Below are 26,413 nucleotides of genomic sequence, written 5' to 3'. Positions count from 1 at the left end.
CTTATTATTTGAAAAGGTTAGCTTTTTACTTCTTTGCATATTTATGCCCTGTGGCTTCTATGCCCAGCATTTGTCTTGAGGTGTCTTTACCACTTGGAAGAATTATGATACTCGGTAAATTCGATATGAGGCACGAATTCCATTTAAGGGTTGTAATTAGGAAGTAAGAAGAAAAGCTATAGAAGCAGCAGGTGGAAGAAAACATGGGAAGATTGATTATTTCTTTGACATATCTTCTTGTAGAGTAACTTCAACATGTATGTATGTATAGGTTTTAAACTACTAATTAAATTGCGCACACACATTAACATAATAGGACTACAGTTACGTAACCAAAGCATACCTGTAATTAGTAGCCATCTCCTGTGAAACCAAGAAAACCAGTTAGGCACCATAGGCATTTGTGAAAACTTATCTATGATATGGTGGATATTGTCCAACTGTACTTGAACAGTCTGAGAGAAATCAGACAAATTAAAGCAACCCATTCCTGGGGACTGTTCACATCCCATATGTTCTTTTAACAGTAAATAGTCTGTAGTTGTAAGATTTTGGAGCGCTACAATTTGCACTTCTCATAATTCTTGGTTGAGTTCGAATAGTATAGATCCAGTCAAATTTGTTGTTTTCCTGTATGCACAGGCCAGCTTAGATATCTCCTTCTTCATTCCCATGGTAAGTCCAGGAATTGGTGGGATGGGTGCATCTACACCTGTAGCAGTGTGTGGATCTTTGTTGAGGTTTTTTGATGATCATCTTCTGGCATGAGTCTTCCTGAGAGTGCTGATGTTAGAAGTTCTTTTTCATATCGTATCTTAGTTCATTTTCAGGGTAGCCAAATTAGGCTTTGATCCTCTGTATAAACACAAACAGACCCTTTGCCTACACTTTTATATGCCCTTTATACCATTGTGTAGAACTCATTGGAGGTCACCACACAGGAACTGCTTTTTTTTTTTTTATCATTAATCTACACTTACATGACGAATATTTTGTTTACTAGGCTCTCCCCTATACCAGGTCCCCCCTATATACCCCTTTACAGTCACTGTCCATCAGCGTAGCAAAATGTTGTAGAATCACTACTTGTCTTCTCTGTGTTGTACAGCCCTCCCCTTTCTCCCACCCCCCCATGCATGCTAATCTTAATACCCCCCTTTTTCTCCCGCCCTTTATCCCTCCCAACCCACCCATCCTCCCCAGTCCCTTTCCCTTTGGTACCTGTTAGTCCATTCTTGAGTTCTGTGATTCTGCTGCTGTTTTGTTCCTTCAGTTTTTCCGTTGTTCTTATACTCCACAGATGAGTGAAATCATTTGGTATTTCTCTTTCTCTGCTTGGCTTGTTTCACTGAACATAATACCCTCCAGCTCCATCCATGTTGCTGCAAATGGTAGGATTTGCCCTTTTCTTATGGCTGAGTAGTATTCCATTGTGTATATGTACCACATCTTCTTTATCCATTCATCTATCGATGGACATTTAGGTTGCTTCCAATTCTTGGCTATTGTAAATAGTGCTGTGATAAACATAGGGGTGCATTGGTCCTTCTCATACTTGATTGTTGCATTCTTAGGGGAAATTCCTAGGAGTGCAATTCCTGGGTCAAATGGTATGTCTGTTTTGAGCATTTTGATGTACCTCCATACTGCTTTCCACAATGGTTGAACTAATTTACATTCCCACCAGCAGTGTAGGAGGGTTCCCCTTTCTCCACAGCCTCGCCAACATTTGTTGTTGTTTGTCTTTTGAATGACAGCCATCCTTACTGGTGTGAGGTGATACCTCATTGTAGTTTTAATTTGCATTTCTCTGATAATTAGCGATGTGTCTGTTGTTCATGTGTCTGTTGGCCATCTGTATTTCTTTTTTGGAGAACCATCTGTTCAGTTCCTCTACCCATTTTTTAATTGGGTTATTTGTTTTTTGTTTGTTGAGGCGTGTGAGCTCTTTATATATTCTGGACGTCAAGCCTTTATTGGATGTGTCATTTTCAAATATATTCTCCCATACTGTAGGGTTCCTTTTTGTTCTATTGATGGTTTCTTTTGCTGTACAGAAGTTTTTCAGCTTAATATAGTCCCCCTTGTTCATTTTTGCTGTTGTTTTCCTTGCCCGGGGAGATATGTTCAAGAAGAGGTCACTCATGTTTATGTCTAAGAGGTTTTTGCCTATGTTTTTTTCCAAGAGTTTAATGGTTTCCTGACTTACATTCAGGTCTTTGATCCATTTTGAGTTTACCTTTGTATATGGGGTTAGACAATGGTCCAGTTTCATTCTCCTACATGTAGCTGTCCAGTTTTGCCAGCACCATCTGTTGAAGAGACTGTCATTTCGCCATTGTATGTCCATGGCTCCTTTATCAAATATTAATTGACCATATATATCTGGGTTAATGTCTGGATTCTCTAGTCTGTTCCATTGGTCTGTGGCTCTGTTCTTGTGCCAGTACCAAATTGTCTTGATTACTATGGCTTTATAATAGAGCTTGAAGTTGGGGAGTGAGATTCCCCCTACTTTATTCTTCTTTCTCAGGATTGTTTTGGCTATTTGGGGTCTTTGGTGGTTCCATATGATTTTTTGAATTATTTGTTCCAGTTCATTGAAGAATGTTGCTGGTAGTTTCACAGGGATTGCATCAAATCTGTATATTGCTTTGGGCAGGATGGCCATTTTGACGATATTAATTCTTCCTAGCCACGAGCATGGGATGCGTTTCCATCTGTTAGTGTCCTGTTTAATTTCTCTTAAGAGTGACTTGTAGTTTTCAGAGTATAAGTCTTTCACTTCTTTGGTTAGGTTTATTCCTAGGTATTTTATTTTTTTTGATGCAGTTGTGAATGGAGTTGTTTTCCTGATTTCTCTTTCTGTTGGTTCATTGTTAGTGTATAGGAAAGCCACAGATTTCTGTGTGTTAATTTTGTATCCTGCAACTTTGCTGTATTCCGATATCAGTTCTAGTAGTTTTGGAGTGGAGTCTTTAGGGTTTTTTATGTACAGTATCATGTCATCTGCAAATAGTGACAGTTTAACTTCTTCTTTACCAATTTGGATTCCTTGTATTTTTTTGTTTTGTCTGATTGCCATGGCTAGGACCTCCAGTACTATGTTAAATAACAGTGGGGAGAGTGGGCATCCCTGTTCATTTCCCGATCTCAGAGGAAAAGCTTTCAGCTTCTCGCTGTTCAATATAATGTTGGCTGTGGGTTTTTCATAGATGGCCTTTATTATGTTGAGGTACTTGCCGTCTATTCCCATTTTGCTGAGAGTTTTTATCATGAATGGATGTTGAACTTTGTCAAATGCTTTTTCAGAATCTATGGAGATGATCATGTGGTTTTTGTCTTTCTTTTTGTTGATGTGGTGGATGATGTTGATGGATTTTCGAATGTTGTACCATCCTTGCATCCCTGGGATGAATCCCACTTTGTCATGGTGTAGGATCCTTTTGATGTATTTTTTAATTCGGTTTGCTAATATTTTATTGAGTATTTTGCATCTACGTTCATCAGGGATATTGGTCTGTAGTTTTCTTTTTTGGTGGGCTCTTTGCCTGGTTTTGGTATTAGGGTGATGTTGGCTTCATAGAATGAGTTTGGGAGTATTCCCTCCTCTTGTATTTTTTGGAAAACTTAAGGAGGATGGGTATTATGTCTTCCCTGTATGTCTGATAAAATTCCGAGGTAAATCCATCTGGCCCGGGGGTTTTGTTCTTTGGTAGTTTTTTGATTACCACTTCAATTTCGTTGCTGGTAATTGGTCTGTTTAGATTTTCTGTTTCTTTCTGGGTCAGTCTTGGAAGGTTGTATTTTTCTAGGAAGTTGTCCATTTCTTCTAGGTTTTCCAGCTTGTTGGCATATAGGTTTTCATAGTATTCTCTAATAATTCTTTGTATTTCTGTGGGGTCCGTCATGATTTTTCCTTTCTCGTTTCTGATACTGTTGATTTGTGTTGACTCTCTTTTCCTCTTAATAAGTCTGGCTAGAGGCTTATCTATTTTGTTTATTTTCTTGGAGAACCAGCTTTTGGTTTCATTGATTTTTTCTATTTTTTTATTCTTCTCAATTTTATTTATTTCTTCTCTGATCTTTATTATGTCCCTCCTTCTGCTGATCTTAGGCCTCATTTGTTCTTCTTTTTCCAATTTCCGTAATTGTGACATTAGACCATTCATTTGGGATTTTTCTTCTTTTTTTAAATATGCTTGGATTGCTATATACTTTCCTCTTTAGACTGCTTTTGCTGTGTCCCACAGAAGTTGGGGCTTAGTGTTATTGTTGTCATTTGTTTCCATATATTGCTGGATCTCCATTTGGTTTGGTCATTGATCCATTGATTATTTAGGAGTGTGTTGTTAAGCCTCCATGTGTTTGTGAGCCATTTTGCTTTCTTTGTACGGTTTATTTCTAGTTTTTTGCCTTTGTGGTCTGAAAAGTTGGTTGGTAGGATTTCAGTCTTTTGGAATTTACTGAGGCTCTTTCTGTGGCCCAGTATGTGGTCTATTCTGGAGAATGTTCCATGTGCACTTGAGAAGAATGTGTATCCTGTTGCTTTTGGATGTAGAGTTCTGTAGATGTCTATTAGGTCCGTCTCTTCTAGTGTGTTGTTCAGTGCCTCTGTGTCCTTACTTATTTTCTTTTTGGTGGATCTATCCTTTGGAGTGAGTGGTGTGTTGAAGTCTCCTAGAATGAATGCATTGCAATCTATTTCCTCCTTTAGTTCTGTTAATATTTGTTTCAGGTATGTTGGTGCTCCTGTATAGGGTGCATATATATTTATTATGGTTATATCCTCTTGTTGGACTGAGCCCTTTATCATTATGTAATGTCCTTCTTTGTCTTTTGTTACTTTCTTTATTTTGAATTCTGTTTTATCTGATACCAGAATTGCAACACCTGCTTTCTTCTCTTTGTTGTTTGCATGAAATATCTTTTTCCATCCCTTGACTTTAAGTCTGTGCATGTCTTTGGGTTTGAGGTGAGTCTTTTGTAAGCAGCATATGGATAGATCTTGCTTTTTTATCCATTCTATTACTCTGTGTCTTTTGATTGGTGTATTCAGTCCATTTACATTTATGGTGATTATTGAAAGGTATGAACTTACTGCCATTGCAGGCTTTAAGTTTGTGGTTACCAAAGGTTCAGGGTTAGCTTCTTTACTGTCTTACTGTCTAACTTAGCTCGCTTGTTGAGGTATTATAAACACGGTCTGATGATTCTTTATTTCTCTCCCTTCTTATTCCTCCTCCTCCCTTCTTCATATGTTGGGTGTTTTGTTCCGTGCTCTTTTTAGGAGTGCTCCCATCTAGAGCAGTCCCTGTAGGATGCCCTGAAGAGGTGGTTTGTGGGAGGTAAATTCCCTCAACTTTTGCTTGTCTGGGAATTGTTTAATCCCTCTTTCATATTTAAATGATATTCGTGCTGGATACAGTAGTTTTGGTTCGAGGCCCTTCTGTTTCATTGCATTAAGTATATCATGGCATTCTCTTCTGGCCTGTAGGATTTCTGTTGAGAAGTCTGATGATAGCCTGATGGGTTTTCCTTTGTAGGTAACCTTTTTTTTCTCTCTGGCTGCCTTTAATACTTTGTCCTTGTCTTTGATCTTTGCCAGTTTAATTATTATGTGTCTTGGTGTTGCCCTCCTTGGATCCCTTGCCATGGGAGTTCTGTGTACCTCTGTGGTCTGAGAGGACATTTCTTCCCCTAGTTTGGGGAAGTTCTCAGCAATTATTTCTTCAAAGACACTTTCTATCCCTTTTTCTCTGTCTTCTTCTTCTGGTATCCCTATAATGCGTATATTGTTCCTTTTTGATTGGTCACTCAGCTCTCTTAAAATTCTTTCATTCCTGGAGATCTTTTTATCTCTCTCTGCATCAGCTTCTCTACATTCCTGTTCTGTTTTCTAGTCCATTAATGGTCTCTTGCATCTCGTCCATTCTGTTTTGAAGTCCTTCCAGAGCTTGTTTTATTTCTGTATTCTCCTTCCTTAGTTCTTGCATATTTCTCTGCAAGTCCATCAGGATGGTTATGACTTTTGTTTTGAATTCTTTTTCAGGAAGACTGGCTAAATCTATCTCCCCAGGTTCCTTCTCAGGGGAAGATGTAGCAGATGCCGAAGCTGTCTAGGTTAGTCTTGTCTGGATCATATTTTTTTGCCTTTTTATGTTCACAGGTGCTATTGACTGTCGGCTGGGAGGGCCAAACTTTTCACTTGCTACTGTCCTTTCTTTACTGGGACAGCTGCAACCCCTAGTGGCTTGTGTTGGGTAATTGCGTGTAGGCTGCATCTTTGTGTCTTGCCCGGCCGAAGTGTAGGAATTTTCCTTTCTGTTGGCATGTTTTGCCTTAGGCTGTTTCTCTGCTTTCACAGTGCCTGGAGGGGTAATGGACGGGGGAGCTGTTTGGCTGTTTACCTCCGTGAGGGGTCTCAGAGATGTTGCCCAGAGGGTTAGTGCGCCTGGTTTTCCCTGTAATTTCCAGCCACTTGGCTGTGACCTGTGTTGTTTTCGTCTAGCTGTTAAATCCCTGTCCCTTTAAGACTTTCAGAAAGCACTTGCTTTTCTTTTTCACGGGGGCATCAGCTTCGGCACCTGCTCAGAGGTCTTGCTGCCCTATTTCCCTAGTTTCCAGCCCTCCATGCACTGTGTCTGCGCTCTGGTGCGGATGGCTGGGGCTGGGTGTTTAGCAGTCCTGGGCTCCCTCTCTCTCCCGCCGGGAGCTGGGGGGAGGTGTGCTCGGGTCCCACCGGGCCGGGGCTTGTATCTTACCCCTTTCACCCGGCGCTGGGCTCTTGCACGTGTGGCTGTTGTCAGGCTGTTGTCCTGTGTCTTCTGGTCTCTTTTTTTAGGATTAGTTGTATTTGTTGTATTTTCAAAAATATATATGTTTTTGGGAGGAGATTCCCACTGTCCTACTCACACCGCTATGTTGGTTCCGCCCCCAAAAAGAAAGGTTTTTTAAAATCATTTATGCATCCACAGTAATTTGGGCTCTCATGTGGTAGCAATGTACACACATCTGGAAATAACTTTTTGTGTATGGGCACCCCTAATTCCTGTTTGGTTGTAATATAAAATAGGAAATATCTTCAGTGTGTAACCAGGGAATTGTTATATTCCAGCATATATCCCCTGGGTTAAATGGTGTAGTTATTAGAGTCCATGGTAAGAGTAGAGAAACCCAGCAGATACCACCTCGACCAGTGATCATCACTAGCAATAACTTGTGGTATCATGTGATGAGAAGGGCCCTTCACCTCTGTGATACTCTTCCCCAAAACCAGCACTAACAGTCTAGTCAGGAGGAAAATACCAGAAACCAAACTGAGGGACATTCTGCAAAATACCTGGCCAGTACACTAAGCACTGACAGTCTAGTCAGGAGGAAAATACCAGAAACCAAACTGAGGGACATTCTGCAAAATACCTGGCCATTTCACCTCAAAATTGACAAGGTCTTGGGAAACTAGGAAAGACTAAGAAATTCACAGAAGAGAAAAGTAACGAGACATGGTGACTAAATGCAACATGGTGTCCACAGTTGGATCCTGGAGCAGGTAAAGGGCGTCGTGGAAAACTGGTGAGATCCAGATGAGGGCTGGAGGTTCGTTACTGTAACAAATGTTGACTTACTGGTTTTAACAAAGGAGCAGCTGTGTGCTATGATAACAGAAGAAATTGGATGAGGAGTATATGAGAATTCTCTATATTATCTTACAACATTTCTTTAAATCTAAAATTATTTCAAAATTATTTTATTTTTTTTTAAATTTACCGTATGAAAAATGCCTATGTCAAGAAGTAAAAATGCAATATGAAGTTACATGTATAACTTCATTTGTATAATAAAATATATGCTTATACATATGTTGTGTATATGTGGATATATAGGTGGGAGAGAATGTATGTGTAGTGATATACCACATATATAGTCAAATCTTAGTGTTTGCATTAGGTTTTTTTTTTCTGTAGTCAAATCTTAGTGTTTGCATTAGGTTTTTTTTTTCTGTAAAGTCATTGCAAACACTGAGTTAGCAAACACTGGACTGTAGCTCCCAAGGGAAGTACACAGAAGGCATTTTTGGAACCAGGTTAAATATTCAGTCTTAGTTATAGTAGTGATACTTAGATGATGCTTGTGGAAATAAACCCATTCCTCCCAGCATTTCCTACTAAACAATATCCAGCGTATTACCTCATCTATTTATCTAGAATTTTACCCTGTCTTTGATATTACTTCTATCCATATTGTACTAGTATATATTTGTCTGAAGAAAATGCTTTAATCAACTCTTTGTGAAGCAACCTTGCAATGTCATTCTTAGAATGAAAGAAACTATTTTGTGGGACTTTTATATGATCAAATCCAATACGCTTGTAATCACATGGTATTTTGTTTCCTCTTCCCTATTCCTTTAATACATCCAGTTCAATTCAAGAGAAAAGCCCAGAACCAGCCTTCCCCACAAATCTGTCTTCGGCGTCCTTGCTCCACCTGAGCCAGCCTGCTGCAGTTGGTATGCTGACCAGAGAGGCAGCGAGGGGCCTTGCAGCTTGTAAACTCACAGACACTGACTTTGCCATTGCAGAGGATCCATCAAAGGCCAACGTGGGGCTCCAAGCAGAACAGATGCAAACTAGTTCCCTTGGGAATGTTGATGCTCCAAGTATGAACAAATGCCCAGAACTAATTGTGCCCCTGAATAAGGATAATAGCCTGGTAAAAGCTGTTGCATGAAAGAGAAGCTCAAAGAGTAGGAACTTGAATGTTGTGGTAGAACACAAGTTCAGACAATACGTGCATACTGTCTCACAATGCAGTACAACAGTAGCATACTTGAAAGGCAACTTAATCCACTTTAGATTTAGAGTGGTGTCAAGATACCACTTGATTTTATTCTAGAAGGATAACTACTGTTGGGAGAGGAAGTTGGAGCTGGAGGGCCTACTGTATGCCAGGAATTTAATCTAATGTTGTTATTCCCATTTCATAGCAAAGGAAACAAGCTCGGCTTTAAAGGACTTCAGCCCCCAGCCCTGGGTTACAGAGAAATAGTCTTGCACAATGGTCAAGAGCACAGGCTCTGAGGTACACTGGCTAGGTTCTAGCCCCCTCTTAGGCAGTCATGTTATCTTGGCCAAGATCATTTCAATTCTCTGTGGCCCTCTTTCTTTTTCTGTGAAGTGGAGGTGATGGTCATACCTACTTTAGCATCTTATTGTAAGGACCAAGTGCATTACTCAACATCAAGTGCCTAGAACCATGTTCTACGTGTGCTTAGCACTAAGTAAATGGTAATCGTGCTTTATTAGTCTTTGATAACTGCTGCTAATAGAATTTCTTATAGCATTCTAAGTTGGACAGAAACTTTTTCTTCCCTTTAGAAATGATTTCTCTTTTATGGACCCACAATACATCTTATATGTGCAGATTGTGTAAGTCTTAAGAGGCAATGTATTTTGTAGCTTTAAGTGGAAAAGCAATGAATGTTAGAAGTAATTAGAAGTAACTAGTATCCTAGTCTGTCCCCAGGAATTGTTGTGTTAAAGGCAGAATCTGGCAGTTACAGGTGAGGGAAGCAGATCCCTTGGTGCTGGTGTTGATTTCCTTTGTCACAACTGAATATTAATGTAAATATGTAGATCTAAAATGACAAGGAATTATGTAGAATTACCTATTTTTACTTGAAAGTGGTTCTTTATTATTTGAATCAATGCTCTTTAAAGATAAGACTTTTGAAATTTAATAAATGTCTCCACTTGCTTTATATGTAATTTCTTTAGTAAAATTCTTGAATTGATTTTTTTTTCCCCATTCTTTAAGACTTCACTATTGAGAATCCATGGGATGATAAGTTGATTCTCAAACTTCTGTCTGGGATTTCTCAACCAGTGAGTTCCTATCCAAATACTTTCACATGGCAATGTAAGCTTCCAGCCATCAAGCCCAAGATTGAATTTCAACTGGGTAAGAACTATATGGGTAGTAAGCCTTTAAACTCTTTGCTGCTCTATGGGAAGCTGACGGTAACTCATGTGTGTGATTCTCCTCCCTCCTGGCACCACCCCTACCCTCTGAACCCCACCTCCAATAAAGAGTTTTACCTATAGTACTAAGCTGAGAACATCTTATTAAGCCATGACTGTAGGATTTGACTGCTGGTGGTACTATAACTTAAATCAATTTGGCAATATCTATCAAAATTTTAAATGCATATACTTTTAGACCCATACATCTACTTTAAGACTTTCCTGTAGATATACTTGCACACATTCTAAATGATGTGTGCATGTAAAAGCAGTTGGAAATAACATAGGTGTCTAGGGACTGCTTAAACTATGTGACACCTCTACAATAAAGTACAGCTTGCTGTGTGGTGACAGGGAGTAGTCTCTCAAACAGCTATTCTGTGAAAGGGCAGGCTAGCATTATAGGCTACTTTTTATTTCTTAAAAACGGGGAAGATAATAGATCTTCATATTTGATAGTATTTCCAGAGAACTCTTGAAAGGATGCTCAACACTAATAAAAATGAATTAAAATGTGGAAATAGGAAACAGTGGATATGGGTAACTGGGTGGGAGATTTCTCATGATATGCTTTCTGCGCGCGCGCACACACACACACACACACACACACACATTCCCCTCCTATGAACATTTTGCATTAGTTTGGTACATTTGTTAAATTTGATGAGCCAGTATTGATACATTATTAACTGAAGTCCTTGGTTGACCTTGGGGTTCATTCTTTGTGTTGTACATGTATAATGACATGTATCCATCATTACAGTGTCACACAGAATAGTGTCATTGCCCTAAAACCCCCGTGCTTCACTGCTTTCACTGCTTCATCTCTTCTTCCCTCTGCTTAAAACCCTGGCAACCATTAATCTTTTTACTACTGTCTCCATAGTTTTGCTTTTTCCAAACCATCATATAGTTGTAATCACACAGTATGTAAACTTTTCAAATTGGCTTCTTTTGCTTAGCAATATGCATTTAATATTCCTCCATGTCCTTTCATGACTTGATGTCCTTTTTTGTGCTGAGTCATATCCCATTGTATGAATGTGCTGTGGTTTATTCACTTTTTGAAGAACATCTTGGTTGTTTCCAAGCTTTGGCAGTTAAACATAAAACTGCTGTAAACATTCCTGTGCACTCTTTATGTGCACACAAGTTTTCAGTTAATTTGGGTAAATAACACGGAGTGTGATTGCTGGATCATATGGTAAGAACATGTTTACCTTTGTAAGAAACTGCCAAACTTTTTTCCAAAGGGTTTTTATACCATTTTACAATACCTACCAGCAGTGATAATTTTTCTTCTCTGAAGTCTGCTTTATATGAAATTAATATAGCTACTCTAGATTTCTAATTAATGTTAGCATGACCTATCTTTCTTCATCCCTTTATTTTTAATCTATGTCTTTATATTTAAGGTGTGTTTCTTGTAGAAAACATATAGTTTGGTCTTATGTTTTTACCTACTATGACAACCTGTTCTCATTGGTATATTTAGTGTATTGATAATTAAAGTGATTGTTGATATACTTGGATTAATATCTACTATATTTGTTATTTTCTATTCATTGCCCTTGTTCTTTTTTCCTTTTTTGTCCTCCTCCACTCTCTGCTTTCTGTGGTTTTAATTAAGTATTTATATTATTCCATTTTCTTTCTTCTCTTAGCAAACCAGTTGTTAACTGAGAGTTTACTAATGCCTGAGAGTTTACAATGTGTAAAACTAATCCAGATCTACCTTCAAATAACTACTCCACTCCACAGGTAGCACAAGTACCTTATAACAGAGTATTGCCATTTCCTCCCTCCTGTCCCTTCTAAAGGTACTTACTGTCACATTTCACTTACACATAAGCTGTACTTACTGAATTCATTGTTGCTATTACTATTTTGAACAGTTATCTGTTAAATATATTAAGAATAAGAAAAAGATTTGATTTATCTTCATTTATTCCTTTTTCTACTCTCTTCTAACCTGAATTTCTCACCTGATCTGAGTCTTCCTGTCTAAAGAACTTCTTTTAACATTTTCTCGCAAAGCAGGTTTACTGGTGACAGATTCCTTTTCTCTTTATGTAAAAAAAATTATTTCTTCACTTTTGAAAGGATAATTTCTTTGGATACAGAATTCTTGGTTGGTGTTTCTTTTCTCTTTCAACACTTCACTCTCTCTTCTTGCTTGTATGATTTCTGAAGAGAAGTTCTATGTAATTCTCTTTTTTTTTTGAGAGGGCATCTCATATTTATTGATCAAATGGTTGTTAACAATAAAATTCTGTATAGGGGACTCAATGCACAATCATTAATCAACCCCAAGCCTAATTCTCACCAGTCTCCAATCTTCTGAAGCATAATGAACAAGTTCTTACATGGTGAACAAGTTCTTACATAGTGAATAAGTTCTTACATGGTGAACAGTGCAAGGGCAGTCATATCACAGAAACGTTCAGTTTTGATCATGCATCATGAACTATAAACAATCAAGTCAGATATGATTATTCATTTGATTTTTATACTTGATTTATATGTGAATCCCACATTTCTCCCTTATTATTATTATTATTATTATTATTTTAATAAAATGCTGAAGTAGGTAGATGCAAGATAAAGGTAGAAAACATAATTTAGTGCTATAAGAGGGCAAATGTAGATGATTGGGTCTGTGCCTATAGACTAAGTATTAATCCAAGCTAGATAAGGGCAACAAAACATCCACGGAGGCAGAAGATTTCTCTCAAAACAGGGGGGGTGAGATTCTAAGCCTCACCTCTGTTGATCCCCAATTTCTCACCTGATGGCCCCCCTGTGACTCTGCCTGTCTTGGGTTGTTCCTCCCCTGAGGAATCTTACCGGTCTCTGGCTAACCAGTCATCTTCCGGGGCCATACAGGGAAATGTAAAGTTGGTAAGTGAGAGAGAAGCAATATTCTTTGAAAAGGTTAGCTTTTTACTTCTTTGCAGATTTATGACCTGTGGCTTCTATGCCCAGCATTTGTCTTGAGGTATCTTTACCACTTGGAAGAATTATGATACTCGGTAATTTTCGATATGAGGCACGAATTCTATTTAAGGGTTGTAATTAGGAAGGAAGAAGAAAAGCTAGAAGTAGCAGATGGAAGAAAACATGGGTAGATTGATTATTTCTTTGACATATCCTCTTGTAGAGTAACATAAGCATGTATAGGTTTTAACAAAAGCAGACTACAATTACCAGCCATATCCAGTGAAACCAAGAAAACCAGTTAGGTACCCTAGGCATTTGTGAAAACTTATCAATGATTTGATGGATATTGTCTAACTGAATTTGAATAGTTTGAGAAAAATCAGGCAAATTAAAACACACATTCCTGGGAACTGTTCACATCCCATATGTTCTTTTAACAGTAGATAGTCTATAGTCGCACGATTTTGGAGCACTGCAACTTGCACTTCTCCTAATTCTTGGTTGAGTTCCAACAGTATAGATCCAGAAATTTGTTGTTTCACTGTATGCACAGGCCAGCTTAGATATCTCCTTCTTCATTCCAATGGCAAGCCCAGGAACCGGTGGGATGAATGCAGCTACAACTGCAACAGCGCCAGGATCTTTGTTGAAGTTTTTTGATGATCATCTTCTGGAATGACTCTTCCAGAGGACGTTGAAGTTGGAAGTTCTTCTTCATATTGTATCTTAACTCTTTTTCTGGGTAGCCAAATTAGGCTTTGATCCTCTGTTTAAACACAAACAAACCCTTTGCCCACACTTTGATATGACCTTTATACCATTGTGAAGAACCTATTGGAGATCACCACACAGGAACTGCTTTTTTTTTTTTTTTAAGAGAAAGGACTATTCTCAGAAAAATGTACTTCCATAGCTGATCATCTGACACCCTTTAAAAGATCAAAATTAAGGATATGTAAAGCATGCATTAATCATTGATTTGCAGTTAGTTTTATCCTATCAGGGAGTAATCCTCCTTTTCTTTCTCTTCTTTTTTTTGTTATCAGTAATCTACAATTAGATGAAGAATATTATGTTTACTAGGCTCTTCCCTACACCAAATCCCTTCCACAAATCACATTACAGTCACTGTCCATCAGCATAGCAAAATGTTGTAGAATCACTATTTGTCTTCTCTGTGTTGCACAGCCCTCCCCTTTCTCCCACCCCCCACATTATGCATGCTAATCATACCCCCTTTCTTCTTTCCCCCCTTATCCCTCCCTACCCACCCATCCTCTTCAGTCCCTTTCCCTTTGGTACCTGTTGATCCATTCTTGGGTTCTGTGATTCTGCTGCTGTTTTGTTCCTTCAGTTTTTCCATTGTTCTTATACTCCACAGATGAGTGAAATCATTTGGTATTTGTCTTTCTCTGCTTGGCTTATTTCACTGAGCATAATACCCTCTAGCTCCATCCATGTTGTTGCAAATGGTAGGATTTGTTTTCTTATGGCTGAATAATATTCCGTTGTGTATATGTACCACATCTTCTTTATCCATTCATCTACTGATGGACACTTAGGTTGCTTCCAGTTCCTGGCTATTGTAAATAGTGCTGCGATAAACATAGGGGTGCACATGTCTTTTTCAAACTGGGCTGCTGCATTCTTAGGGTAAATTCCTAGGAGTGGAATTCTTGGGTCAAATGGTAAGTCTTTTTGGAGCATTTTAAGGAACCTCCATACTGCTTTCCACAGTGGTTGAACTAATTTACATTCCCACCAGCAGTGTAGGAGGTTTCCCCTTTTTCCACAACCTCGCCAACATTTGTCGTTGTTTGTCTTTTGGATGGTAGCCATCCTTACTGGTGTGAGGTGATACCTCATTGTGGTTTTAATTTGCATTTCTCTGATAACTAGCGATGTGGAGCATCTTTTCATGTGCCTGTTGGCCATCTGGATTTCTTTCTTGGAGAACTGTTCAGTTCCTCTGCCCATTTTTTAATTGGATTATTTGTTTTTTGTTTGTTGAGGTGGGTGAGCTCTTTATATATTTTGCATGTCAAGCCTTTATCAGATCTGTCATTTATAAATATATTTTCCAATACTGTAGGGTACCTTTTTGTTCTATTGATGGTGTCCTTTGCTGTACAGAAGCTTTTCAGCTTGATATAGTCCTATTTGTTCATTTTTGCATTTGTTTCCCTTGCCTGGGGAGATATGTTCAAGAAGAGGTCACTCATGTTTATGTCTAAGAGATTTTTGCCTATGTTTTTTTCTAAGAGTTTTATGATTTCATGACTTACATTCAGGTCTTTGATCCATTTCGAATTTACATTTGTGTATGGGGTTAGACAATGGTCCAGTTTCATTCTCTTACATGTAGCTGTCCACTTTTTCCAGCACCATCTGTTGAAGAGACTGTCATTTCCCCATTGTATATCCATGACTCCTTTATCAAATATTAATTGACTGTGTATGTTTGGGTTAATATCTGGAGTCTCTATTCTGTTCCACTGGTCTGTGGCTCTGTTCTTGTGCCAGTACCAAATTGTCTTGATTACTATGGCTTTGTAGTAGAGTTTGAAGTTGGGGAGCGAGATCCCCCCCACTATATGCTTCTTTCTCAGGATTGCTTTGGCTATTCTGGGTCTTTGGTGTTTCCATATGAATTTTTGAACTATTTGTTCCAGTTCGTTGAAGAATGTTGTTGGTAATTTGATAGGGATTGCATCAAATCTGTATATTGATTTGGGCAAGATGGCCATTTTGACGATATTAATTCTCCCTAGCCAAGAGCATGGGATGAGTTTCCATTTGTTAGTGTCTCCTTTAATTTCTCTTAAGGGTGTCTTGTAGTTTTCAGGGTATAGGTCTTTCACTTCTTTGGTTAGGTTTATTCCTAGGTACTTTATTCTTTTTGATGCTATTGTGAATGGAGCTGTTTTCCTGATTTCTCTTTCTATTGGTTCATTGTTAGTGTATAGGAAAGCCACAGATTTTTCTGTGTTAATTTTGTATCCTGCAACTCTGCTGGATTCCGATATCAGTTCTAGTAATTTTGGAGTGGAGTCTTTAGGGTTTTTTATGTACAATATCATGTCATCTGCAAATAGTGACAGTTTAACTTCTTCTTTAACAATCTGGATTCCTTGTATTTCTTTGTTTTGTCTGATTGCTGTGGCTAGGACCTCCAGTACCACGTTGAATAACAGTGGGAAGGGTGGGCATCCCTGTCTTGTTCCCTATCTCAGAGGAAAAGCTTTCAGCCTCTCACTGCTCAGTGTGATGTTAGCTGTGGGTTTATCATATATGGCCTTTATTATGTTGAGATACTTGCCCTCTATACCCATTTTGCTGAGAGTTTTTATCATGAGTAGATGTTGAATTTTGTCAAATGCTTTTAGAGCATCTATGGAGATGATCATGTGGTTTTTGTCCTTCTTTTTGTTGATGTGGTGGATGATGTTGATGGATTTCGAATTTTGTACCATCCTTGCATCCCTGGGATGAATCCCACTTGGTCATGGTGTATGATCCCTTTGATATATTTTTGAATTCGGTTTGCTAATATTTTATTGAGTATTTTTGTATCTACGTTCATCAGGGATATTGGTCTATAGTTTTCTTTTTTGGTGGGGTCTTTGTCTGGTTTTAGTATTAGGGTGATGTTGGCTTCATAGAATGAGTTTGGGAGTATTCCCTCCTCTTCTAATTTTTGGAAAACTTTTAAGGAGAGTGGGTATTATGTCTTCTCTGTGTGTCTGATAAAATTCCGAGGTAAATCCGTCCGGCCCCGGGGTTTTGTTCTTGGGTAGTTTTTTGATTACCGTTTCAATTTCTTTGCTCATAATTGGTTTGTTTAACTTTTGTGTTTCTTCCTTGGTCAGTCTTGGGAGGTTGTATTTTTCTAGGAAGTTGTCCATTTCTTCTAGGTTTTCCAGCTTGTTGGCATATAGGTTTTCATAGTAGTCTTTAATAATTCTTTGTATTTCTGTGGAGTCTGTTGTGATTTTTCCATTCTCATTTCTGATTCTGTTGATGTGTGTTGATTCTCTTTTTCTCTTAATAAGTTTGGCTACAGGCTTATCTATTTTGTTGATTTTCTCAAAGAACCAGCTCTTGGTTTCATTGATTTTTGCTATTGTTTTATTCTTCTCAATTTTGTTTATTTCTTCTCTGATCTTTATTATGTCCTTCCTTCTGCTGACTTTAGGCCTCATTTGTTCTTCTTTTCCCAGTTTCGATAATTGTGATATTAGACTATTCATTTGGGGTTGTTCTTCCTTCTTTAAGTGTGCCTGGATCGCTGTATACTTTCCTCTTAAGACTGCTTTCGCTGCGTCCCACAGAAATTGGGGCTTTGTGTTGTTGTTGTCATTTGTTTCCATATATTCATTGATCTCTATTTTAATTTGTTCGTTGATCCATTGATTATTTAGGAGCATGTTGTTAAGCCTCCATGTGTTGGTGAGCCTTTTTGTTTTCTTTGTAGAATTTATTTCTAGTTTTATACCTTTGTGGTCTGAAAAGTTGGTTGGTAGAATTTCAATATTTTGGAATTTACTGAGGCTCTTTTTGTGACCTAGTATTTGGTCTATTCTGGAGAATGTTCCATGTGCACTTGAGAAGAATGTATATCCTGTTTCTTTTGGATGTAGAGTTCTATAGATGTCTATTAGGTCCATCTGTTCTAGTGTGTTGTTCAGTGCCTGTGTGTCCTTACTTATTTTCTGCCCAGTGGATCTATCCTTTGGGGTAAGTGGCATGTTAAAGTCTCCTAAAATGAATGCATTGCAGTCTATTTCCCTCTTTAGTTCTGTTAGTATTTGCTTCACATATGCTGGTGCTCCTGTATTGGGTGCATATATATTTAGAATGGTTAAATCCTCTTGTTGGACTGAGCCCTTTATCATTATGTAGTGTCCTTCTTTATCTCTTGTTACTTTCTTTGTTTTGAAGTCAATTTTGTCTGATACTACTACTGCAACCCCTGCTTTCTTCTCTCTGTTGTTTGCCTGAAATATGTTTTTCCATGCCTTGACTTTTAGTCTATGTATGTCTTTGGGTTTGAGGTGAGTTTCTTGTAAGCAGCATATAGATGGGTCTTGTTTTTTTTAATCCATTCTATTACTCTGTGTCTTTTTTTTTTTTTTTTTTTTTTTTGAGAGGGCACCTCTCATATTTATTGATCAAATGGTTGTTAACAACAATAAAATTCAGTATAGGGGGGTCAATGCTCAATGTACAATCATTAATCCATCTCAAGCCTAATTCTCGTCAGTCTCCAATCTTCTGAAGCATAACGAACAAGTTCTTACATGGTGAACGAATTCTTACATGGTGAACAGTACAAGGGCAGTCATCACAGAAACTTTCGGTTTTGATCATGCAATATGACCTATAAACCATCAGGTCAAATATGAATATTCATTTGATTTTTGTACTTGATTTATATGTTGATCCCACATTTCTCCTATTATTATTATTATTTTTATTTTTAATAAAATGCTGAAGTGGTAGGTAGATGCAAGATAAAGGTAGAAAACATAGTTTAGTGCTGTAAGAAGGCAAATGTAGATGATCAGATGATCAGGTGTGTGCCTATGGACTAAGTATTAATCCAGGCTAGACAAGGGCAGCAAGACATCCACGGATGCAGAAGATTTCTCTCAAAGCAGGGGGGGTGAGGTTCTGAGCCTCACCTCTGTTGATCCCCAAATTCTCACCTGATGGCCCCCCTGCGACTGTGCCTGTCTTAGGTTGTTCCTCCCTTGAGGAATCTTACCCGTCTCTGGCTAACCAGTCATCTTCCGGGGCCATACAGGGAAATGTAAAGTTGGTAAGTGAGAGAGAAGCCATATTGTTTGCAAAGGTTAGCTTTTTACTTCTTTGCAGATTTATGCCCTGTGGCTTCTATGCCCAGCACTTGTCTCGAGGTATCTTTACCACCTGGAGGAATTATGATACTCGGTAAATTCGATATGAGGCACGAATTCTATTTAAAGTTTGTAATTAGGAAGGAAGAAGAAAAGCTATAGATGTAGCATATGAAGGAAACTTGGGAGGATTGATTATTTCTTTGACATATCTTCTTGTATAGTACCTTAAGTATGTATAGGTTTTAAACTACTAACTAATTTGCACACACATATTGACATAATAGGAATACGGTGACATAAACAAAGCAAATCTATAATTACCAGCCATCTCCAGTGAAGCCAAGAAAACCATTTAGGCACCCTAGGCATTTGTGAAAATTTATCTATGATATGATGGATATTTTCCAACTGTACTTGAACCATCAGACAAATTAAAGCAGCCCATTTCTGGGATCTGTTCACATCCCATATGTTCTTTTAACCATAGATAGTCTATAGTCATGAGATTTTGGGGTGCTACAACTTGCACCCCTCCCAACTCCTGGTTGAGTTCCAACAGTACAGATCCAGTCAAATTCGTTGTCTCACTGTATGCACATGCCAGCCTAGACATCTCCCTCCTCCTTCTTATGGCAAGTCCAGGAGATGGTGGGCTGGATGCAGCCACAACCGCAGCATCGTCCAGATCCCTGTGGAGGCTTTTTGATGATCATCCCCCGGCACGAGTCCTCCAGAGAGTGCTGATGCCGGAAGCTCCTCCTCATATCGTATCTTAGTTCATTTTCTGGGTATCCAAGCTAGGCCTTGATCTTCTGCGTAGAAACAAACAGACCCTTTGCCCACACTTTGACATGCCCTCTATACCACTGTGCAGAACTCATTGGAGGTCAGCACACAGTAACTGCTTTTTTTTTTTTTTTTTTTAAATTAAGAGAAAGGAATATTATCAGAAAAGAGTACCTCCATAGCTGATCATCTGACACCCTTTAAGTGATCAACATTAAGGATATTTAAAGCATGCGTTGATCTTTGATTTACCAATAGTTTTATCCTGTTAAGGAGTAATCCCCCTTTTCTTTCTTTCTTTCTTTTTTTTTTTTTTTTAATTTTTAATCTACACTTACCTGAAGAATACTATGTTTACTATGCTCTCCCCTATATCAGGTCCCCCCTAACAACCACATTACGGTTACTGTCCATCAGCTTAGCAAAATGTTGTAGAGTCACTACTTGTCCTCTCTGTGTTGTGCAGCCCACCCTCCCCTTTCTCCCTCCCCCCCATGCATGCTAATCTTAATACCCCCCTTCTTCTTCCCCCCCCTTATGCCTCCCTGCCCACCCATCCTCCCCAGTTCCTTTCCCTTTGGTACCTGTTAGTCCATTTTTGGGTTCTGTAATTCTGCTGCTGTTTTGTTCCTTCAGTTTTTCCTTTGTTCCTATACTCCTCAGATGAGTGAAATCATTTGGTATTTCTCTTTCTCCGCTTGGCTTATTTCACTGAGCATAATACTCTCCAGCTCCATCCATGTTGCTGCAAATGGTTGGATTTTTCCACTTCTTATGGCTGAGTAGTATTCCATTGTGTATATGTACCACATCTTCTTTATCCATTCATCTACAGATGGACATTTAGGTTGCTTCCAATTCTTGGCTATTGTAAATAGTGCTGCGATAAACATAGGAGTGCATCTGTCTTTCTCAAACTTGATTGCTGCGTTCTTAGGGTAAATTCCTAGGAGTGGAATTCCTGGGTCAAATGGTAGGTCTGTTTTGAGCATTTTGATGCACCTCCATACTGCTTTCCACAATCGTTGAACTAATTTACATTCCCACCAGCAGTGTAGGAGGGTTCCCCTTTCTCCACAGCCTCGCCAACATTTGTTGTTGTTTGTCTTTTGGATGGCAGCTATCCTTACTGGTGTGAGGTGATACCTCATTGTAGTTTTAATTTGCATTTCTCTTATAATTAGCGATGTGGAGCATCTTTTCATGTGTCTCTTGGCCATCTGTATTTCTTTTTTGGAGAACTTTCTGTTCAGTTCCTCTGCCCATTTTTTAATTGGGTTATTTGTTTTTTGTTTGTTGAGGCGTGTGAGCTCTTTATATATTCTGGACGTCAAGCCTTTATCAGATCTGTCATTTTCAAATATATTCTCCCATACTGTAGGGTTCCTTTTTGTTCTATTGATGGTGTCTTTCGCTGTACAGAAGCTTTTCAGCTTAATGTAGTCCCACTTGCTCATTTTTGCTGTTGTTTTCCATGCCCGGGGAGATATGTTCAAGAAGAGATCACTCATGTTTATGTCTAAGAGGTTTTTGCCTATGTTTTTTTCCAAGAGTTTAATGGTTTCGTGACTTACATTCAGGTCTTTGATCCATTTTGAGTTTACCTTTGTATATGGGGTTAGACAATGGTCCAGTTTCATTCTCCTACATGTAGCTGTCCAGTTTTGCCAGCACCATCTGTTGAAGAGACTGTCATTTTGCCATTGTATGTCCATGGCTCCTTTATCAAATATTAATTGACCATATATGTTTGGGTTAATTTCTGGGGTCTCTAATCTGTCCCACTGGTCTGTGGCTCTGTTCTTGTGCCAGTACCAAATTGTCTTGATTACTATGGCTTTGTAGTAGAGCTTGAAGTTGGGGAGTGAGATCCCCCCTACTTTATTCTTCTTTTTCAGGATTGCTTTGGCTATTCGGGGTCTTTGGTGTTTCCATATGAATTTTTGAATTATTTGTTCCAATTCATTGAAGAATGTTGCTGGTAATTTGAGAGGGATTGCATCAAATTTGTATATTGCTTTCGGCAGGATGGCCATTTTGACGATATTAATTCTTCCTAGCCATGAGCATGGGATGAGTTTCCATTTATTAGTGTCCCCTTTAATTTCTCTTAAGAGTGACTTGTAGTTTTCAGAGTATAAGTCTTTCACTTCCTTGGTTAGGTTTATTCCTAGGTATTTTATTCTTTTTGATGCAATGGTGAATGGAATTGTTTTCCTGATTTCTCTTTCTATTGATTCGTTGTTAGTGTATAGGAAAGCTACAGATTTCTGTGTGTTGATTTTGTATCCTGCAACTTTGCTGTATTCCGATATCAGTTCTAGTAGTTTTGGAGTGGAGTCTTTAGGGTTTTTTATGTACAGTATCATATCATCTGCAAATAGTGACAGTTTAACTTCTTCTTTACCAATCTGGATTCCTTGTATTTCTTTGTTTTGTCTGATTGCCGTGGCTAGGACCTCCAGTAGTATGTTAAATAACAGTGGGGAGAGTGGGCATCCCTGTCTGGTTCCCGATCTCAGTGGAAATGCTTTCAGCTTCTCGCTGTTCAGTATAATGCTGGCTGTGGGTTTATCATATATGGCCTTTATTATGTTGAGGTACTTGCCCTCTATTCCCATTTTGCTGAGAGTTTTTATCATGAATGGATGTTGAATTTTGTCAAATGCTTTTTCAGCATCTATGGAGATGATCATGTGGTTTTTGTCTTTCTTTTTGTTGATGTGGTGGATGATGTTGATGGATTTTCGAATGTTGTACCATCCTTGCATCCCTGGGATGAACCCCACTTGGTCATGGTGTATGATCCTTTTGATATACTGTTGAATTCTGTTTGCTAATATTTTATTGAGTATTTTTGCATCTACGTTCATCAGGGATATTGGTCTGTAATTTTCTTTTTTGGTGGGGTCTTTGCCTGGTTTTGGTATTAGGGTGATGTTGGCTTCATAGAATGAGTTTGGGAGTATTCCCTCTTCTTCTATTTTGTGGAACACTTTAAGGAGAATGGGTATTATGTCTTCTCTGTGTGTCTGATAAAATTCCGAGGTAAATCCGTCCGGCCCCGGGGTTTTGTTCTTGGGTAGTTTTTTGATTACTGTTTCAATTTCTTTGCTCGTAATTGGTTTGTTTAACTTTTGTGTTTCTTCCTTGGTCAGTCTTGGGAGGTTGTATTTTTCTAGGAAGTTGTCCATTTCTTCTAGGTTTTCCAGCTTGTTGGCATATAGGTTTTCATAGTAGTCTTTAATAATTCTTTGTATTTCTGTGGAGTCTGTCGTGATTTTTCCATTCTCATTTCTGATTATGTTGATTTGTGTTGACTCTCTTTTTCTCTTAATAAGTTGGGCTAGAGGCTTATCTATTTTGTTTATTTTCTCAAAGAACCAGCTCTTGGTTTCGTTGATTTTTGCTATTGTTTTATTCTTCTCAATTTTGTTTATTTCTTCTCTGATCTTTATTATGTCCCTCCTTCTGCTGACTTTAGGCCTCATTTGTTCTTCTTTTTCCAGTTTTAATAATTGTGATGTTAGACTATTCATTTGGGATTGTTCTTCCTTCTTCAAGTGTGCCTGGATTGCTATATACTTTCCTCTTAAGACTGCTTTCGCTGCATCCCACAGAAGTTGGGGCTTAGTGTTGTTGTTGTCATTTGTTTCTATATATTCCTTGATCTCTATTTTGATTTGTTCATTGATCCATTGATTATTTAGTAGCATGTTGTTAAGCCTCCATGTGTTTGTGAGCCTTTTTGTTTTCTTTGTAGAATTTATTTCTACTTTCATACCTTTGTGGTCTGAAAAATTGGTTGGTAGAATTTCAATATTGTGGAATTTACTGAGGCTCTTTTTGTGAGCTAGTATGTGGTCTATTCTGGAGAATGTTCCATGTGCACTTGAGAAGAATGTATATCCTGTTGCTTTTGGATGTAAAGTTCTATAGATGTCTATTAGGTCCATCTGTTCTAGTGTGTTGTTCAGTGCCTGTGTGTCTTTACTTATTTTCTGCCCGGTGGATCTATCCTTTGGGGTGAGTGGTGTGTTGAAGTCTCCTACAATGAATGCATTGCAGTCTATTTCCCTCTTTAGTTCTGTTAGTATTTGCTTCACATATGCTGGTGCTCCTGTATTGGGTGCATATATATTTAGAATGGTTATATCCTCTTGTTGGACTAAGCCCTTTATCATTATGTAGTGGCCTTCTTTATCTCTTGTTACTTTCTTTGTTTTGAAGTCTATTTTGTCTGATATTAGTACTGCAACCCCTGCTTTCTTCTCACTGTTGTTTGCCTGAAATATGTTTTTCCATCCCTTGACTTTTAGTCTATGCTTATCTTTGGGTTTAAGGTGAGTTTCTTGTAAGCAGCATATAGATGGGTCTTGCTTTTTTATCCATTCTATTACTCTATGTCTTTTGATTGGTGCATTAAGTCCATTTACATTTAGGGTGACTATTGAAAGATATGTACTTATTGCCATTGCAGGCTTTAGATTCGTGGTTACCAAAGGTTCAAGGTTAGCTTCTTTAGTATCTTACTGCCTAACTTAGCTCGCTTATTGAGCTGTTATATACACTGTCTGGAGAGTCTTTTCTTCTCTCCCTTCTTATTCCTCCTCCTCCCTTCTTCATATGTTGTGTGTTTTGTTCTGTGCTCTTTTTAGGGGTGCTCCCATCTAGAGCAGTCCCTGTAGGATGCCCTGTAGAGGTGGTTTGTGGGAAGCAAATTCCCTCAGCTTTTGCTTGTCTGGGAATTGTTTGATCCCACCATCATATTTAAATGATAGTCGTGCTGGATACAGTATCCTTGGTTCAAGGCCCTTCTGTTTCATTGCATTAAGTATATCATGCCATTCTCTTCTGGCCTGTAGGGTTTCTGTTGAGAAGTCTGATGTTAGCCTGATTGGTTTTCCTTTATAGGTGACCTTTTTCTCTCTAGCTGCCTTTAAAACTCTTTCCTTGTCCTTGATCCTTGCCATTTTAATTATTATGTGTCTTGGTGTTGTCCTCCTTGGATCCTTTCTGTTGGGGGTTCTGTATAATTCCATGGTCTGTTCGATTATTTCCTCCCCCAGTTTGGGGAAGTTTTCAGCAATTATTTCTTCAAAGACACTTTCTATCCCTTTTCCTCTTTCTTCCTCTTCTGGTATCCCTATAATACGAATGTTTTTCCTTTTGTATTGGTCACATATTTCTCTTAGTGTTGTTTCATTCCTGGAGATCCTTTTATCTCTCTCTATGTCAGCTTCTATACGTTCCTGTTCTCTGGCTTCTATTCCTTCAATGGCCTCTTGCATCTTATCCATTCTGCTTATAAATCCTTCCAGGGATTGTTTCACTTCTGTGATCTCTTTCCTGACATCTGTGATCTCCTTCCGGACTTCATCCCACTGCTCTTGCATTTTTCTCTGCATCTCATCCCACTGCTCTTGCATTTTTCTCTGCATCTCATCCCATTGCTCTTGCATTTTTTTCTGCATCTCTGTCAGCATGTTCATGATTTTTATTTTGAATTCTTTTTCAGGAGGACTAGTTAGGTCTGTCTCCTTCTCAGGTGTTGTCTCTGTGATCTTTGTCTGCCTGTAGTTTTGCCTTTTCATGGTGATAGAGATAGTCTGCAGAGCTGGTACAAGTGACCGCTGGAAGAGCTTCCCTTCTTGTTGGTTTGTAGCCTTTTCCTGGGAGAATAGCGACCTCTAGTGGCTTGTGCTGGGCAGCTGTGCGCAGACAGGGCTTCTGCTTCCTGCCCAGTTGCTTTGGGGTTTATCTCCACTGTTGCTGTGGGCTTGGCCTGGCTGGGGCTGTTCCTCCAAAATGGTGGAGCCCCGTTAGAGGGGGAGCAGCCAGGAGACTATTTATCTCTGTAAGGGGCCTCTGTGCTCCCTGCTGCCCAGGGGGTTAGAGTGCCCAGAGATCCCCAGATTCCCTGCTTCTGGTCTAAGTGACCTGTCCTGCCCCTTTAAGATTTCCAAAAAGCACTCTCCAAACCAAAACAACAACAGCAACAATGAGAGAGGGAACAGAAAGGAAAAAAAAAAAGAAAAAACACGCGATTTTTTTTTTTTTTCCTCGGGTGCCGGTCCCAGGCACCCGCGCACTGGTCCTGCTGCCCTGTCTCCCTAGCACCAGGGTCCCTGTCCTTTCAAGGCTTCCAAAAAGCACCCACCCACCGGTCCCGCAGGGAAGGAACGCTCAATATTCTTGGTCCTCAGGCACTGGTCCCACGCACCCGCTCACCAGTCCCGCCGCCCTGCCTCCCTAGCACCGGGGTCCCTGTCCCTTCAAGGCTTCCAAAAAGCACTTGGCAAAAAGAGAGGGAAAAAAAAGGGGAAAAACGCGCGATTTCTTCCGTCCTCAGGTGCTGGTCTCAGGCACCCACCCACCGGTCCCACAGGGAAAAATGCGGGATATTCTTTGTCCTCAGGTGCCGGTCCCAGGCACCCGCTCACCAGTCCCGCCGCCCTGCCTCCCTAGCACCGGGGTCCCTGTCCCTTTTAGGCTTCCAAAAAGCACTCGCAGAAAAGAGAAAAAAAAAAGGGGAAAAACGCGCGATTTCCTCTGTCCTCAAGTGCCGGTCTCAGGCACCCGCCCACCGGTCCCGCAGGGAAAAACGGGGGATATTCTTTGTCCTCAGGCGCCGGTCCCAGCCACCCGCTCACCAGTCCCGCCACCGTGCCTCCCTAGCACTGGGGTCCCCGTCCTTTCAAGGCTTCCAAAGAGCGCTTGCCAAAAAGAGAAAAAAAAAAAAAAAAAGGGGAAAAACGCGCGACCTCCTCTGTCCTCAGGCACCGGTCTCAGGCACCCGCC

General features: G+C 39.3%; 1 protein-coding gene across 2 annotated transcripts in view; it reads left to right on the top strand.

Moving 5' to 3' along the window:
* The window catches only part of BUB1 (BUB1 mitotic checkpoint serine/threonine kinase), a 70,471-nt gene that overhangs the window by 35,564 nt on the left and 8,494 nt on the right, over nt 1-26,413 (top strand). For both annotated transcript variants that reach the window (XR_012133140.1, XM_073240719.1), the window contains exons 18-19: nt 8,424-8,662; nt 9,820-9,963. Coding sequence is in view for 1 of the 2 variants with exons in the window: in XM_073240719.1 (XP_073096820.1) it covers nt 8,424-8,662; nt 9,820-9,963 (383 nt within the window). In the remaining variant the exon portion in view is untranslated. The remainder of the gene's footprint in view (nt 1-8,423; nt 8,663-9,819; nt 9,964-26,413) is intronic.

Source organism: Manis javanica, chromosome 1, assembly GCF_040802235.1.
Source record: "Manis javanica isolate MJ-LG chromosome 1, MJ_LKY, whole genome shotgun sequence".
Taxonomy (NCBI): domain Eukaryota; kingdom Metazoa; phylum Chordata; class Mammalia; order Pholidota; family Manidae; genus Manis; species Manis javanica.
Note: the sequence above shows the minus strand (reverse complement) of the source record. Positions and strands in the feature narration are given on the sequence as shown.